Source organism: Camelina sativa, chromosome 3 (assembly GCF_000633955.1).
Source record: "Camelina sativa cultivar DH55 chromosome 3, Cs, whole genome shotgun sequence".
Classification (NCBI taxonomy): domain Eukaryota; kingdom Viridiplantae; phylum Streptophyta; class Magnoliopsida; order Brassicales; family Brassicaceae; genus Camelina; species Camelina sativa.
The window spans coordinates 10329197-10346746 of NC_025687.1; the positions used below are offsets into that span (position 1 = coordinate 10329197).

Genomic DNA, 17550 nt, shown 5'->3' on the forward strand with positions numbered 1-17550 from the left:
GTAAGGTTCATGAACGTGATGGTATCATTAGGTGAAACTAGAGACCAGGTTCTAATAAGCAATATTGACCAACAAAGCAACAATGTTTGACTAGAAAACAGTCGACGTCTTCTATCAACTGATTCTAGAAAAAACAAAATTACGCTAAGTTGAGGCAAGGAGAAATTTATAACGGACCTGGATTTTATGGATATTTTATGGACATATGAATTGTGTAGCACCTTAATGGGTTGGTCCAACAGGAAGAGGTTAATGGGCCTAGGCCCACTTGGCAAAAAACAGGGTCCAAACAAGGGATACCCAAGGCAATTAGGTTAGCGCCGCCAAGACTCCTCTTTTCTTTCACCGTCGCATCAGTTCGTCGGAATCTACAGGCCTTCGTCGGAGCAATCGTACGCGGGACTTTCCCCAGTTGGGTCCACCACGAAAAACTGATGAAAGTTCTGGAGGGTTTCACTTGGAGGATAGTTGAGATGGTTCGCAGCGCCGGCGTCGAGGTACGAAGGTAGAACGTTTTAGATGTGGTCGAGAGCTTGCCAGATTCAAAAGATTTGGGTGTGCTACAAGAGTCACTCCCAGTTCCGTCAGAAGAAATCCTGCTGGTAGAAGAAAGCTCCTTTGGGTTCAGGTTAGACAGGGGGAACAAATCCGGGGATGGGATTAGTTGATGGCTAGATCCGATGAGCTTCTCAAAACTCATCTGAGGGATTCCACCGTCGAATAAGGGGACCAAGAGATAGGGTTGAGATGATTGAGTAGACAGCCAAGGCGAAAGTAAAAGAAAGCACAATAGAAGAAGAAAACAAGCGGAAGATTTAAGTTCTCGACGCCGACAATCAGAGACCTTGCCGACGTCGGAGGGAAAGTTCAAAGTAGACGTTTCAATACTCGGGCCTGGGAGAATAATATATCTTGATATTATTTAAATTAAATATAACTATATATGGTATATTAATCACATTCGAGAGCTGACCAAAAAATAATCACATTTAAAGTTTCAAACACATAATTCAATAGGTTGTTCAGCCAAATTTCAAAGCGAAATCACAATCAAAGTTTGAAGCACATTATTCAACTTCTCAAACTTAAGTATTATGTCAGAAAATAAACATTTATATATTTATTTTTCATCCACATGAACAACATTTATATATAAGTTTAGTGCTTTCTTGTTTTTTTTTTTTTTTACATTGTCATAGAGATGTTGTGATGTGATATAACTCAACTGGTCTATTCCGGTGGTTTATATACACAATGGAAAATAATAAATCAAGTGATGAAGTTAATTTGTCAAAAATAGCTTAGCTGTCTCATTGAAAAACAAATGCGTAGGATCAATCTTACGTGCCTCTTATACAAAACAAAGTACGAGATTGGGTCAAGTAGTGAATGATTGAATTCTATTTATTCTATTCAAATAGCTAGGCTTTCAACACTATACACATCCTCACTCTATATATACATTTTTTTTTATCGGAATGATACATCATTTTATTAGAAACAAAACAAAGGAAATGGCACATCTTTAACTATGCAACTAGATTTGTAGGGTTCAATTTCTATAGCTGAACAGCATCCAATAACTCTATATTACAGTTCAGTTACTTTTTTGTGCATATAAAAAGAAGAGTTCAATTATATATGACTATGTGTGCTATTATTATAAAGCGATATCAGTTTCTGGAAAAAAATATCTAAAGCTAGTCTTTTGTAGTTCATTACTTTGAACTATCCTTTAAATTGGTCAATCGGGCCAATGTTCATATGTACTCCAAATAATAGAAATGAAAGTTTAGCATGTTAGATTCCATGTATGATATGATCACCTCTTCAGCAGATTTCAAGTCCCATATGTTTTTAATTTTATTATTTTGTCTTTTTTATTTCTTAGAAAATATTAAAAATGCATCTCCTATTATAATTTTATATTTCTAAATAAAATCAAATTCTTTATGTGAATTTTGTATCTGTATTTTTTTTTTGTTTTAGGTAAATTTAGTGTTTGTAATTTTTTTAATATTTTCAATGTACTTTACTAGTTAAAATATTTATGAATATATTGAATTTTTTTTTGTGAATATAGATTTTGGATACAAAGTTTCTCGGTATGAATTTTGATGGATTTCGAATCATATATTTTAAAATTACGATTTCTTTAAAATTGGTGCACAGTCATAAATACGATATATATGTTTTTTTTTGTCGGTAAATATGACATATATGTGGATTTTAAAAACAATATACAAAAAACTGAATTTTAAAATAGCATCTATTCATGGTCATAATTTGCTTTCACATATATTTCTTTTGCCTTGAAAATTTCATTCGCCAGTTTAATAATCCACATGATTAGTAAGGTAGCGTAACTAAGGCCCGCATTAAATTATTGGGCTTATTTGGAGATAAATATTTCTTAGCTATTTGGTCTTCTAATGTTTCTAAAGCGGCAAAGCCGTCAAATTGGATTATAGTTTCCTTCCTCACTTCTTCCTTTACTCGACTGGAATCATTTTTCAAAAGATGTTTATCTTTTGATCAAATTCTTTTTGGTGTGAAACATAAGCAACAAATGGAGCAAACAAAACAAACAGAACGAGTTAACATTTTAGAACCACAAGTGAAACAAGCAATATAGAATGAGAAAAGCCAGATTTGAACGGTAACCATACAATACATATACAATAATTATCAAACTTTCAAGTCGATTTGCATACCTATACATAGACTGAACAAATTTTAATCAATTGACCAAATTTTTCATATTTTTCTTTTAAATATATTTTAGTTACAGAATTAACAACAAAAACATGTCCTAAATACACCTAGTCTCATGCCTAACAAAATAATGTTATAAATAACTTTTTTCTGGGATAACTTAAATGTGTCCCGTTTATATATGATCATTTGTATTTTCTATCTTGTAGGAGAAAAAGAACCACATTCAACCAAATATGGTAGATGTAGATTCTGTAAATTGGACCAAATACATGGCCAATAACCTAACTGTTGGCAGTATATTTTGTTCAACATAAAACAATTAGCTAACGAGATCAGAATATGTGGCTCTATATCAATGGTTTTCTAACGCGGAACTATTAAATTTGAATCCATTTCTAACCTATTAAAATTTTTGTGTCATAGCTAATTGATTTTATGACATGTTGACGTGTTCGTTTATGCGGAGACTATTAAATTTGAATCCGTTCCTACTCTTTTTAAATTTTTAGGTAGATGATTGGTCTTTTTTTATATGCTGACGATTTCGTTTATTCGCAGAGTATTATTTTTTTTTGAATTTGCTCGTACTTTAATTTTTTTTAGATAAATGATTGAGTTTTTTTTATATGCTGACGCTTTCGTTTATGCAGAAACTATTAAATTTTGAATCTACTTTAATTTTTTTTTTTAGATATATGATTGGTTACTTTCCAACGTTTTGCACTAGTAAAACTCGGTCATATAGCCATAGGAGATTAGTACGAATTGAGTAGTAGCAAAATATATCCACTGTCGGTTACAAATTAGTGACAAAGTTTGAGGTTGAAGATTTTGTAGCAAACATGTAGCTAATCGTAGGTATATAGTAATGAATGGTGACGAAAGGTTTTTGTTGCAAATTTCTTACAAAATTTGTGGCGATCGTTGTTGTAGCTAATGTAAACACAACCGACGTCGTCACAAAATGTAGTTAATAAAAGTGTAACAAAAAGCTAAGGAAAAAACAGTAATAAATAGACATCCTTCTCGTGTAGTAAGCAAGATGGTCTTTGTCGTTATTGGTAGTGATGTAGTGGCGCCTGCATATAAACATGTAGATGTTTGAAACGCTTAAAGCATTTTAATAAAATAACCAGACAGGTGAAGGGAAAAATGTCATTGATAATCTATCATGTTAAAAACACATCCAATTACATAATATTACATAAGTCATTACAAAAAATATGAAAATACTTATAAATTTATATCAGTGATAATCTAACATCATAAGTGTCATCACCAATTACATAATATTACATCAGTCATTACATAAAATATGAAAATACTTATAAACTTATATCATTACACTTTTTTCTTGCCATTGTTAGCAACTAAACGAATGAAATGTTGATGCAAATATTCCACAACCGTTTCTAGATATTTCACCCTGTTCCTTAAGGCAATGACTTCACTATCGCTGCTTCTTTGTGCAGTCTCTTCCTTCCTCATAGTTTCTAGAGAAGTACTGCATATTTTGTCTTCGTCCAATTGAGTGTCATCACCGAAATCCATCTGATCTTTAAGAACAAGAAAGAACATGTTTTAGTCATCTGACTTGATCAAAAGAATGTCATTTTTTTTTTCTTTTTTTTAAGCATGCAGCATTACAAACTATAAATTTCTAACCTGCATTTGCCTTATACCGCTGATATCTATCTTTAACCTGAGCAAATGAATGATAAAGATATTTACTGAATATGTCATTAGTTTAAAAACCCTCATGAAATTGGTGGTGAAAGATTGAAGCTATACCTTTGAAATATGTAATGGGAAGTCTGTATCTTGTGTCGATTCACAGTTGCCCAGAGGAGACAAACCAACTTCATCGCTTGTTTGCAATTCAGAAACATAGCTTGGAAACCAATTCCTTATATGAGGAGGTTCTGTTCATAAAACGGATCAAACCAGAAATCACATTACAAACAAAGGCGGGAATGATCACTACCATAAGTGAAAGGATTCTTACTTGAAAGTGGTGAGAGACTAAGATCCATATCTGCAATCTGCACATACGAACAAAATTATTATCTCTTAAGAAAAAAAGCAAAACGTATATGATGATCTCAAAATTGTCATAAATAGTATGTTATGTTCAGTCGTTTTCAAAAGTGCTTAAATATACTTCTGAAATTTTAGTGTTAGAAAGTTTTCAAAAATATTATACCCGATGATTTTGATCGTTTTTTATGGCGAATGTTTAGGGGGGTGTATTCAACTTGGCATTTTAAGTGATTTCTGTGAAATTTACAAATTCTATGTTATTCAATCATGAATTTTAAAAAGTCTATTAAAATCCATTGTTATTGAACTGATGATTTAAAAATCTACTTTAAAATCCATTCAAATCCACTGTTATTGAACTGATGATTTAACAATCTACTTTAAAATCCACTTTTATTCAAAACAGTTTTGTGGATTAGGATTTTAATAATTTTTAGGATTCTGGAGGATTTGTTTAGTTAAAAATACGGAAATCCAAATCTCATGGTTTTAGGTGGGATTTGAAAGAATTTTACAGAAATCATATGAATTTCCCTAAAATTTATCAAAATTCTAAATTTACTAAATCCCATCAAATTTTCCAAAATCATGGTTTGAATACACCCCCCTTAGTTTCTTTTTAATGAGTTATTTTCTAGAATATATATAAGTGATACCATAAGATTTCATACCAAAAATTGTAGGGAAAGTGTCATAAATATCACTAAAATAGGTTTTTATTCCAAAAAATAGCACAATTTATTTTTTTTTCTCCAAAAATACCACTAAAATGTATTTTTTTTTCCAAAAACACCACATAACTGAACTAAAGTTCTAATACTAAAACCTAATTTCTAAATTCTAAATACTAAACCCTATCCCTAAAAAGTATATCCTAAAACTAAATGTGTCAACCCAAACCTAAAAAAAATAATTCTACATCCTTAAAAATTAATTTTTTTGTGTTTGTGTTAATTTTGAAAAAAAAAAGACTTTTGTGGTATTTTTGGAAAAAAAAAACTAAAATATGGTATTTTTGGAAAAAAAAATTTAGTGGTATTTAAATGAATTTCTCAAAATTGTACCCGAACAACCTAGTCCTTGAAAATAGAAATCTTCTTAATGGCTAAGTTTTATAATTAATACATGCTGACAAAAAAATGAGAAAAATCCAAATATTTTCTGAAGAGTTTGGATGGAGAGACAAAACTCTACGAGATATACTTAGATTTAGTTCAAATATCGAAACAAACAAGCATCATAAATATTTCTCTTAATACTATACATATTTTTCTTCCTAATATTACAAACTATTTATTCAAAAAAAATATTATAAACTATAAGTTGATATCCGAACAAAACAAAACTCAGTTCTAGAAGTATTATGTGTTCTCCACAAATATATCAATATATTTGGTTTATTCGTTTTATCAAATAACCTCATCTGATAATTTGTTTTAAAAAAACATACATACTATAATAAATAATAATACAGAACCATATTTGAAAGCTTTCGAGATAAGTTTCAAGATGATAAGATTCATGAGGCTTACATATTATTTATGTCTTTTTCGGAAATTGTTAGAGCATTAAATTTTCGATCAGTAAGACAATTGTAGCGGTGTGTATAAAATCGCATATTATACGGACAAGCGAAACCTTAGGGTTTAAAATATCTGTCATTTTTTGTTTGTAATTAAGCACTTATGTGATGAGTTAATTAGCAGTAGTAGCTCAGGAAATTAATTAACTTATTCGCTTAATTTTTTATAATTGCATTTGTTGACAAAATATAAATGATATACTGTAGTAGGAGTGGTTGTTCAAAAAAAGAAATACTGTAGTAGGAGTATTAATTTTCTTTTCAGGTCTTATTTCTAAAGTTGAAAATCGTCCCAATGAAAGGGAAAGTTGAATCACCTCACATTATCCTTTATCCAAAACTAATAGTATATTACTTATATCGGGCCGTCGTTTAAGTCATCGCATCATATGATATACACATCTCCACTAATTAATCCGCACCAAAGTGATCAGATATATAAATGATTATGATTATTTAAACTGATTCCACAGAAAAATAATAAATCAATAACTAGCTAGCTAGTTGGAGAACGACGTGATCACAACATGGGATTATCATGATGATGCAAGTATATCACCAACTGCTGTATTCATAAATCACATTTACGACACTATCATTGTATAATTGCGTTGACCTAATATGTTAAGACCACATCAAGCTCTTTTTTTCTTTTCTTAAATACTAATCTCTGTCGAAGTTGACTCGTAAGAGATAAGTTTGATCTCGTATTGGTTTTAGTCATTTTTACGACAATATATGTAAAGCTTTTGGATCAACAAATCTTTCTTTAGTATACATAAAGTGCCAATATATATAAAAAACCCTCAATGATCTAACTGTAAGACTCTTTCAAACTTGGGAATTAATATTTGCAAGTGACAGTACCACTTCCTCCCAAAACCGGTTGATTTCTCCGTTTTGTATCATTTTAAATCGAGTTACACATCATAAGAAAAAAACCGTAAAATAAAGTACCAAACCATCACAACAATCACTTTTGGATTATATTCATAACAGATTTGCTTGGTCCATAAAATATAATTTGTTCAATAGTAGTGCCTTTTGTGAGATCTGAAAAGTCAACCATCATGTTCATTAGGCAAAGCAAACCGCCCCTAAATTAATGTATCAACGTTCTTATAATATCATCTCCTATGATCTTACCATCACCTTTTTTTGTTTTTGTTTTGTTTCGAATGCGAAGTAAAGACAAAAAGAACAAAATGACGAGGCTTTTGTTTTTATAAAGCTCTTTCATCGGCAAAGCTTTGGTCCTCATGAAACCGGGAAGTACATACAATTACTTACCTCCACACCGTCAGATTGTTAAACCATTTGCAACCATCGATGGTGGTCATGTCACGTTTAAGCTTCTTCTACTCTTGTTTCATGCTACTAGTACTGTTACAGCTCGGCGCGGCTCAAACCAACGAGTTTGATAATGACGACGACAGGGCAAAGTTCAGTCCAACCATGGCTATAGTCATGATCGTACTCGTTAGTGTTTTCTTCGCACTTGGATGTATCTCCGTCTACATGAGGAGGTGTCTCGAAAGAGCTCTAGGGATAAACGACGGTGGCGAGCCAGGAAACTGGCTTAACGTGAGGCAGACGACAGCGCGTGACCTCGACGCGTCTGTCATAGAAACGTTTCCGACGTTTCGTTACTCCACCGTGAAGACGCTGAGGATCGGCAAAGAAGCGTTGGAGTGTCCCGTTTGCCTCAACGAGTTCGAGGACGACGAAACGCTGCGTTTGATACCTCAGTGTTGCCACGTGTTTCATCCTGGTTGCATTGATGCTTGGCTCCGTTCTCAAACCACGTGTCCTCTCTGCCGTTCCAATCTCGTTCCTGTACCGGGTGAGTCTGTTTCTTTCGAGATACCCGGTTTTGCAAGAGAAACCGGTCAGAGCTCTCCCAAAATGCCGGTTGATGATAGTCGGACTCGGAGAAAGGTTTTGGCTTCACCGGACGAGCGGTTGATTGACTCGGTGGCTTGGACAGGTAACCAAAGCATGCCACGTAAGTCCATGTCTACAGGTTGGAAACTAGCAGGATTGTTTAGCCCGCCCATTTCTCCTGGTCAACCAGAGGAGAATCTAGACCGCTTCACGCTAAGGTTACCCCAAGATATACACAATCAGCTGGTGAACTCGAACCTAGGAAACCATGGGTCAAAAGACCAAGTGGCCTTACCTCAAGCAAGGAGTTCGGTTAGAGGGTTCAGAACCGGAAGCCTATGGACTGAACGAAACTATTTCTACTTCGAACGGTTCGATCAAGACAGACGGTTCGACCGAAGACCGTTTTCTATAACTCCTCCGTACCATACCGGTTTGATCCGGTCCCCGGATGGGATTATGGACGGTGATCAGGTGCGTGCTGGTGCATCAAAAGGTTTGCTTCTAGCAATAAGGTCACCGATGGATCGGTTATTTACTGGGAAGAACAATGTTGGTGAACGTTCCTACCTTCGATCCGGCGATGCAAGCCCTGCCTAAACGATTTGATACTATTGGGTTCATTAGGAAATATGAGAAGAATAAAATCTGTACAAAATTTCTTTTAGTTTCTTCTAGTGTTCGAGAAATTTCAATTGCTTCACCCAATAAAGAAACGTCTTTGTTTACCCATCAAAATCAAGTTACCTTAAGTCTAACAGTCAAAAGTCAAAACCATGAATAAAAGAAAGCAAGGTCCAAACAAGTAACCAAGTCACTTAGTTGTTCAACTATGATGATTCATGATGTGAAAACTTCAAAGCGACTCATGAACCACCATGACGGAAATAGAGAACAGATCGGTAAAGAGCAGCAACATAGAGGAAGAAAATCAGGGCTATCAGTAGATCATCTAGTAAACCGATAACCCCCAATACTCCTGACAAGAAAAAGATACAAAGAATTGGTAAAGTAATGTTAGTTGACAGAAGAAAAGAGTGTATTGTATGAATATATATAGTCAAGAGATAAAATAAGGAATCACCTTCAGGAATGATATCGATTGGACTGATTATGTAAATCGCACTTAGTATCATCTATATCAAATCAAATGTGGTGAACTTGCGTTAGTCAAAACATTCTTTAGCTCAGATGTGAAATTTTTTGTAGCAGATTTACTTATAAGAGATAAATAAACTTATCCAGGTTCCAAGAGTAATGAATGTGTTTAACTAACCGCAATATAAACACGAGCTCTGATGACGAATGGAAGCGTTCTTCGTGGATCCATAATTTCTCGCAACAACCTTCGGAGTAAGAAGGGAAGATCTTGCATCCTCTGCAAAATATAGATAAGTTTTTATGTGAGAAAAAGGCTTCAGTAAACTCCACACTTACTTGTCGTCAAACTTATGAGCTACAAGGAATGTTATGTAGCACAAAGCAATAACAAGATGAAGAAACTAAAAACCAACTACCAAAAAGTTAAGGAAAAGAATAAGCTCAACATAAAACCAGAACCCCCACAGTCTAGTGTCAATCCTTCAATTGCAAAAATTCCTCTACTGGTCGAAATAACAAAGCTATAAGAACACATATCCCTCAAAAACGACTATACTTATCCCCAAACTTAGCTCTGGTGAGTTATAATCTGATTTTTCATCCCCGAGACTGGAGAAAAGACGAAACGCGTACCTGAACAAGACTACTTGACTGTCCACCAAAGACTCGGTTGTATGTTTCAACATCGTGAAGAACATCGGAAACTGTAGCATCATTCCGAACTCTCACTGTTTCCTCAGAAGGAACTAACAAGCTAATCGGACGACGACACAAGGGACATTTGCATGGCCGTAATGTAGATCCATGCCTCCAAACAAGCATAATGCAGTTTCCTACAATGACTGAATAGAGTTAATATATCACGAGCTGCGCTGAAATTACATAACCAGCAATTAAACAAGACATAATCTCACTAAGGTTAGCTAACAAACTCAGAACCAAAATAAAATAAAAAAAAAATCATATGTTAGGCCTAAGCAAAGATAGAAGAATGAGACATGAAGCTTTCTCTTAACTAAAACCAATTCTAAACATAATTAAGCCGTTAAAAAGAGTGTACAGAGAGTGAATTTAGCAGTAAAACAACTCTCAATCGTGAATTTTACAAGTTCAAAGACAAAAATATTCCAATATAACCGAACTAGCTTCAGGGAAAAACGAAATTGAGATCGGCACAACTCTGATCTCATAAAAGCGACTAACGAAGATTCAGGAGGAGATTGAATCGAGATGCTACACTCGAATTCTGGGATTAACTACTGCACCTAACTACGACCGATTCCAAAAACGATTCGAGAGAAGGAGAAAACGAAAAGTAAAAGAACAAAGAGATCGTACCGCAGAACCAGTGGGAGCAATTGGCTTGACAAGGAGCGATGAAGTGGCCATGGCATATCGAACAAACTTCGTTCTCCGGAGGCGCATTCATATTACTTCTTCTTCTTCTTCTCCTATTACTCTCTCGTCGCCGCGTCTTTGTTCTTCGTCGGCTCTATAATCTCCCTTAACTTTTTCCGTAGCAGTTAAGTATTAAGAAAATAGAAAAAAAGTCATCGGATACACGTGACAATAGATTAAGCCAAGCAGCGAGCTGGAGAGACCCAATCCGAGCCGTTCAAACCCTTCTAATATTGTTTTTTCCTTTTTTTTTGTGGTCAAACCCTTTCTAATATTGTAAGTTTAATAATATATGAGTCGCTTAAGCTATAAAAAACATATCTTCGATCCTTAAATCCGTAACTTAGTAGATTGATATCAGTTTGTATACCCTTATTTGGTTGACATATGTTACTTATCCACTATTTATCAACTGATATCATATGAGTCTCTCTCAATCTGAAGCAAGAAGTCTAAATTAAAGGAACAGCAGAGGCAAACAAAATCAAACCGGAGGAATTATTATTACTCTTGTAAGGGAAGAACATAATAACTTTTTTCCAATGAGAAAGAAAATGAGTGGTCAATAACATTTTTGACATCAGTGTACAAAACTCACTGAGAAGTAAAAGGTTTTTTAACAATGGCATATATCTCAAAAGCCTTGTCTTGCAAGATCAACGACCATTTCGTAAAACCCTAACAATGTTTTGGGTTTTTTTTTTTTACCTTGAGCTTACTCGATGTCTTTACTCTTCTGCTGCCTGTAAAATCAACAAGACAACTCTTGTATCAAACACTCAACTAAATGATTCTACCTTGTAAGGATTTAGAAGACTATAAAAATGACCGGATTAGTCACCAAATTGTGTGCTTTTACTTAATAGCATGCTTTTTACAAAATGCATACACATTGGCATAAGATGTTTTCACCTCTAAAACCTAGTAATTATGATAGGGATGAAGTAATCTTACATTCTCCTAATCATTAATTTCCAAAACCTAGTCTAGTCGCGTCATTTCCAACAGTGGAATGTGAAACTATTTGAGTTCTAAAGACTAAAAAGGTGCACTTGTCTCACGAATCTGTAACCATATGTAAATCTCAAAACACACATCTTCAAGCTAAATAATATGAAACCATCTTATTTCACCTATCAATTCTAACTTCCCAAAATGTTTGTCTCAAAATCATCCAACACAAAAAAAAAAACTAAGTACTTGGGTACCTAATAAAAATGAATTCAAACTAACCTGAGGTACAGGAGCCTCTGTTGAACTCCTGGGAGCTAATAGAGTGGCTGAAGTTGAAGACGATGCGTCAAAAACACGAGAACAATCTGTGTATGCAGAGCCAATACCAATTCCAGCACCAAACGCAATCGATGCCCATCTTGTAACCGGACTCCCTAGAGACCACAACGCAATACAAATTAATCATCAAAACAGAACCAGAAACTATCTGAATCGGAACAAACACTCAAAAACCCTATTTGATCGTGAAATTTCGATTTTATCTACTAGAACCCTAATCAGAGTCACCCACAAATTATGTGAATCATAAGAATGAGAGTGGGGGGAAATTGAAAAAAAAACCACCGAACTGAAGAAGAGAAGACCAGCGAAAGCGCCGCCGAGGGAAGAGTAGACGAAACGACGAGCAGTGAGATCGATACATGCGTCCCATTTGGCGTTGACATCTGAATCGGTGTTGTTACTCTTGTTTTCCATTTTTTCCGACTCGTTTCTTCCTCTACCTTTCCGATTTGATTCTCCGAAATTTTCCTGCTTTGTGTTCTTCCACAATTCGCTTCTTTCGATCTGAAAGGGTTTGTTTCTGAATATTTCTGACTGTGCAGGCGAAGAATCTTGGGCCGATTAATGGGCCAATGAATGTGCTATGTTGGGCCTATATACTTTTGCTTTTAACGCAAGCGATAGTGTGTACTGTGTACTTTAGAAAGAATCTTTTTGGATAATCCGGATACTGAAAAATAGACTAAAGTTTAATCGAATTTTAGTTTAAAAATATTGGTAGAAAATTTCAAGCTGTCTTGAATAATTTAGATATTAGGATAACTTCACTGGTTCGTTTGTTGGAGAAAAAGAATAAAAAGAATTTAATGTGTGGCATTCTTATCTCATGGTCATAGACTCATAGTAATGGTTCGTTTGTTGTTTTATTGTTTTTGGTCCATGCATGTCCGGATGTCCCCTACCTATGCAGTAGGGTATTATCATGGACTCATGGTCACACTCCAGTTCTTAATATACCGTATACACCCAAATTGTATACATGTGATAATTACAAGTTCTTTTGTGTAACTTTAGGCAGGCTTTTTTCTTTGGATACTGTGTGTTTGTTGGATCTCAGCTTTCGACATAATAAGATCCTGATTTTTTAATACTGTTTCCATTTAATTGTTTGGCATTTTGTGGCGAAGTGAGACTAACCCAATAGCCAGATCAAAATCTCTAACCAGAAAGCTGGATACATGAAACGTTCAAATATTGTTGAATACCTAAAGGATTTTATCAAGATGTTCATTTCAACTAAAGTATATCATATCTGTAACATTCATACCAACGTAACCATTGATTGATTCTGGAGAAACATTCTGTTAGCCGATAAAATGTAAATCCATCGTGAGCTCGTGACTCCAAAAAAAATAGAAAAAGACTATCCATCTTTAACCTCAAATCTTGTGCGGATACTGTAGATATAGATTTATGTATTTGAGAGGAACAAAATCATTGGAGATCCGAGCGGTGGATGAAATGGTGGTCGAATTGCAGACCTTTTTCTTTTTGATGTCGTCAATGAAGCATACTCGATTTTGATAATGTCAAAACCAATTGACTTTTACGTGAATAGTGTTATAACAAAGAACAGTGGTCCGGCAAAAAATAGTTTGAAGTGTGGTTAGAAGACAAAGTGTGATATTTTTGTCCTTAGTTTTGTTTTTTACCGTTATCTTTTTCATAGTTTAAATCATGTTATAATGTTGTAACTGCTTTAACTAATTGCTAGACGAGCACGGAACGGTCCGAAAGGAACATGGGATGGGATACGTCAGGTAAGAACAAGACGTGACACAACCAGAACAAAGGAATCTAACGTGGACGAAGATAGGGCTTTAAGAATAAATGATCGGAAGCACTTAATTCGCGTAATCAACTTATTAGGAATGGATTTTTGAATTAGAAAGAAAAAAAAGGACAAATATAAGTTCAAATTTACACAAATTGTCAAGTAACGTAGCAAATATTTTTTTGAATTGTAATCACAGGTTTGCACACAAACATTTGTATATATAAGAATCATCAACAAAGAAAAAAAAATCCCATCACCAAAACAAAATCAAAACCATAGACAAAACACAATCCCCTTTTGAGGTTTAAAAAAAAATACATAAAATAAATAAACGTACTAAATTAAATTAATTAAAATTCCCAACCATCTTTTGTTTTTTTCTTCGTTCAAAGATCAGACACATAATCTTATGCTTGGGTTTTGAACCTGTAGAGCACCTTCTTCTTCTTAGATGTCTGGTTGTCAATCGTGATCACGACCTTTCCCGGTTCACTTGCCTTGAAAGAATCGGTAATCACAGGTTCATCAGTTAAACCGATCTTCCGGTTCTTAGAGACGATCACGGTGTAGCTTGTCTCGTTGCTTGGCTCAAATTGAGCTCCGTAGCTCACGTCCGCACCCAAAACCCTAAGTTCCCATGACAGTGTAGAACCCTACGTAGCAACACAATCCACATAATTAATCATCATTAAGTCTCTTATATTGTTTCAAATTAACGTTAGTTTTAGCGTTTACGTTAATTAAAATGCAAAAAACAGAAAAGAAAAAACAATATATACCTCGGTAGCAGGAAAATCAATGGTATAATTAGATGTGGATTTAACGACGGCCTCGGTGACTCCATCTTCGACAGCGAATGGGCTCTCTTTGCTCAGTCCACCATACTTAACCGGGACTACTTCAGGAGCTACGTATCTGATTCATCCAAAAACAGAGGATATAAGATTCTATATGCATGAATAGAAACAATGAAATGTGATGTTACGTATCATATAGTACACAATTTCTATGAACTTTAAAAATTACTTGAAAATGGTCTCAGCGGATTTGGATGGACCAGAAAGGACCATCTTGCTCCTTGTCCTTGGGGAAGTGATGATGGTTCCGAATGTTTTGTAGTAAGGAATGTACCACCATGGAACATTAATGAACAGCTGAAAAAATAACCACACAACTAATATAAAAGATTGAAGTTTAAATGCTTATATTGTAGTAATAATCAAAATATTAAGTTTCTTTTACCTCTCTGGCAACAAACTCTGGGTAGTTGTCTTCAAATTGCTTAACCGCACGTCTAATGAACTGCCACAACGCTCTCTTACCGAGTCCAGGAGCGTTCCTGAAGTCACTGACGAACACAAACGTTGACTTAGCCTCAGGGCTAAAGTCAAGAGACCTCACACACTTCTCCTGGAACTGAATCCTCCATTTCAGAAACTTGCTAAGCTTCTCTTTGTCTGAGAAAATCTCCTTGTTCTGAAACTCACCGTACGAGCTGTATATCACGACGTGTCCTTGTTTGTCGACACCGTGAGTGAACACCAACTTCTCGAACTCGCTTCCTTCGAGATCTTCCGACACAAGGTCGTCGATGTTGTTCTCTTTGCGCCACTGGACAGTGTTTTTAAGCATCGTGAAGGCTTCTTTGACCTTGAAGTCACGTGCTCTGAGGAACTTGAGGAGGATCACGTCGGATCTCTCGTCCTCGAGAAGTGGGATTCCCCAGATTGAGACTTCTTCTGGCTCTACGTAGGCAGCTGTCTCTGGAAGAGTGATTGAGACTATGGATTCTTCGGTTGCTTCAACGGGTTTAGTTCCTTCTTCTTGATCAGCTGCGAAAGCCTTCTCGATCGTTACTACTGCTGGTTTCTCTTCTTCCTTCTTTTTCTCGGCAGAGGTGGTGACGGAGACAAATATATCTTTAATAAATCTTGAGACGGCCTTGGTGACCGGAACAGAGGCGGTTGCTTTCTCTTCTTTCTTGACCTCATCGACGACTGGAGCAGCTGGTTCGGTCTCTACCGGGGCGACTTTCTCCTCCTCCTTGGTCTCTGTGGTGACCGGAGCAGCCGGTGTGGTTTCTACCGGAATGACTTTCTCTTCCTCTTTGGTCTCTGTGGTGACCGGAGCAGCTGGTTTGGTCTCAACCGGAGCAGGAGCTGCTGATATCTCTTCCTTCTTTGTCTCTGCAACGACCGGAGCAGCCGGTTTAGTCTCTTCTTTCTTGGTCTCTGCGGCGACTGGAGCCGGAGCGGCCGATGTTTCTTCCTTCTTGGTCTCAGCGACGATCGGAGCCGGAGCGGCCGATGTCTCTTCTTTCTTGGTTTCTACGGTGGCCGGAGCAGCAGGTTTCTCCTCTGTTTTGGTTTCAGCCTCAACAGACCTTTCCTCTGTTTTCACTTCTTCCTTCTTCTCCTCTGTTTCCTCTGTTTTCTTCTCATCAGCTTTCTCTTCCTTGGCCGGAGCTTGAGGCGAAGGTGGTGGTGGAGCGGTGAATTCACGCTTGTTCAAAGCCTCCCTAACCATCTCCTTAAACTCAGCCAAAGCATTCTTCTCAGCTTCCGGCAATTCAGAAGCCAAATAGCCTTCCTCCTTAAACGATTCCGATTGCAAGGCCTCTTTCCCCGTCGCGACTTCCTCCTCCTTCACCGCCACAGCCACCTCTGGTTCCGGCGCCGCCACAGCAACCTCATCCTCAGAAAACACGATGGATCCGGGAGAAGGCGCAGCCACAGCTTTGTCAGCAGTAACAGGTACCTCAACCTCCTTAACCGGCACAGGAGTATCTTCCTTAACCGGAACAGAGGCAGTAATAGAAGCAGCAGGTTTCTGTATCTCTTCTTGAGCCATGATGACTTGGTTCAAAAGGGAAACAAGAACTAGAGAGAGAGATGGGATTGAGAGAGAAGAGAGAGGAGAGGAAGAGGTCTTATAAAAAAGAAGAGGAAGGAGAAGAGTTATGTGTTGTGTTGTGTTGTGTGAGAAGAGCAAAAGAGAACAGACTGGTCGGAGCTGTTGGACAGCTAATTTTCGAAGATACTTTTCTTTTAGTAGGGTCCCTAAATTTCTCTTTCTTCCAAACGGCCGTCTTTTGCTTCTCAAAATTGGATTCCCCAATTTTATACATTTTTTTAACTAAATTAACAACTTTTTCTTTGATATTTCCCATTTTTAATTTAGATTCGTGTCACTTATTTTCTTGTATAAGGAAAGATGTCTATATCGTTTTGATTTAGTCAAATTTATGATTTTTTCTTTCTAACTCTTGCATGATCTTGAGTATTTTCTACCATTTTTTCACAAAACTTGAATCGCACGAGTTTAAACCCTAGACTATAAAACTTTTGATAGGCTGCACATTAATAAGGTAGTGCTTCTTAATATCAAGAGAGTTTTATTATGTTTTTCATATTACATGAAGACAACTTCGAAATCAAAGGCAAAAGTACCATTCATATTTGTTTGTTTGAGGGGAAAAAGTGGAATATGTGTGTTTGAAAAGCTACTCTGGCTTTTAATAAACTATCTAAAGTGTTTTTTTTTTTTTTTCAAATTATGACACCATGTTATCCTATCACCTAAGTGTACGTTTGAATTAAATAATAAAAGAGTTTTTGAATCGTTCCAACAATAGATGATTTTTTCGCAATAAAAATTGTATAAATATCACTAGAATTTTCTTACTCAACGATGTTGTCATATAATGACATGTATATTAGAGATTTTTGTAATAAAAACAAAATTGTCGTTATCA

At 35.8% G+C, this 17550-nt stretch overlaps 4 protein-coding genes across 5 annotated transcripts; 1 reads left to right on the top strand and 3 right to left on the bottom strand.

The window, feature by feature from the left end:
- On the top strand, positions 7455 to 8950 carry LOC104776372 (E3 ubiquitin-protein ligase ATL15-like). The gene has a single exon (XM_010500419.2). The coding sequence runs from the start codon at positions 7670 to 7672 to the stop codon at positions 8822 to 8824; it is 1155 nt and encodes a 384-aa protein (XP_010498721.1). The 5' UTR covers positions 7455 to 7669; the 3' UTR covers positions 8825 to 8950.
- On the bottom strand, positions 8933 to 10859 carry LOC104776373 (E3 ubiquitin-protein ligase RNF170-like). 2 transcript variants are annotated; one of them, XM_010500420.2, is made up of 5 exons: positions 10664 to 10859; positions 9959 to 10167; positions 9501 to 9602; positions 9309 to 9360; positions 8933 to 9203 (listed from the first exon to the last, which is right to left on the bottom strand). In XM_010500420.2, the coding sequence occupies exons 1-5, from the start codon at positions 10752 to 10754 to the stop codon at positions 9091 to 9093; spliced, it is 567 nt and encodes a 188-aa protein (XP_010498722.1). In that variant the 5' UTR covers positions 10755 to 10859; the 3' UTR covers positions 8933 to 9090. The 2 variants fall into 2 exon arrangements, with proteins under 2 accessions (XP_010498722.1, XP_010498723.1); XM_010500421.2 differs by having other exon boundaries at positions 9959 to 10158; positions 10664 to 10854.
- Positions 11203 to 12531, bottom strand: LOC104776374 (MICOS complex subunit Mic10). Its single transcript, XM_010500422.2, has 3 exons — positions 12307 to 12531; positions 11957 to 12111; positions 11203 to 11466 (listed from the first exon to the last, which is right to left on the bottom strand). Exons 1-3 carry the CDS (start codon positions 12431 to 12433, stop codon positions 11452 to 11454), a joined length of 297 nt encoding a protein of 98 aa, XP_010498724.1. The 5' UTR covers positions 12434 to 12531; the 3' UTR covers positions 11203 to 11451.
- On the bottom strand, positions 13957 to 16791 carry LOC104776375 (patellin-2). The gene is made up of 4 exons (XM_010500423.1): positions 15039 to 16791; positions 14823 to 14950; positions 14576 to 14711; positions 13957 to 14449 (listed from the first exon to the last, which is right to left on the bottom strand). The coding sequence occupies exons 1-4, from the start codon at positions 16644 to 16646 to the stop codon at positions 14204 to 14206; spliced, it is 2118 nt and encodes a 705-aa protein (XP_010498725.1). The 5' UTR covers positions 16647 to 16791; the 3' UTR covers positions 13957 to 14203.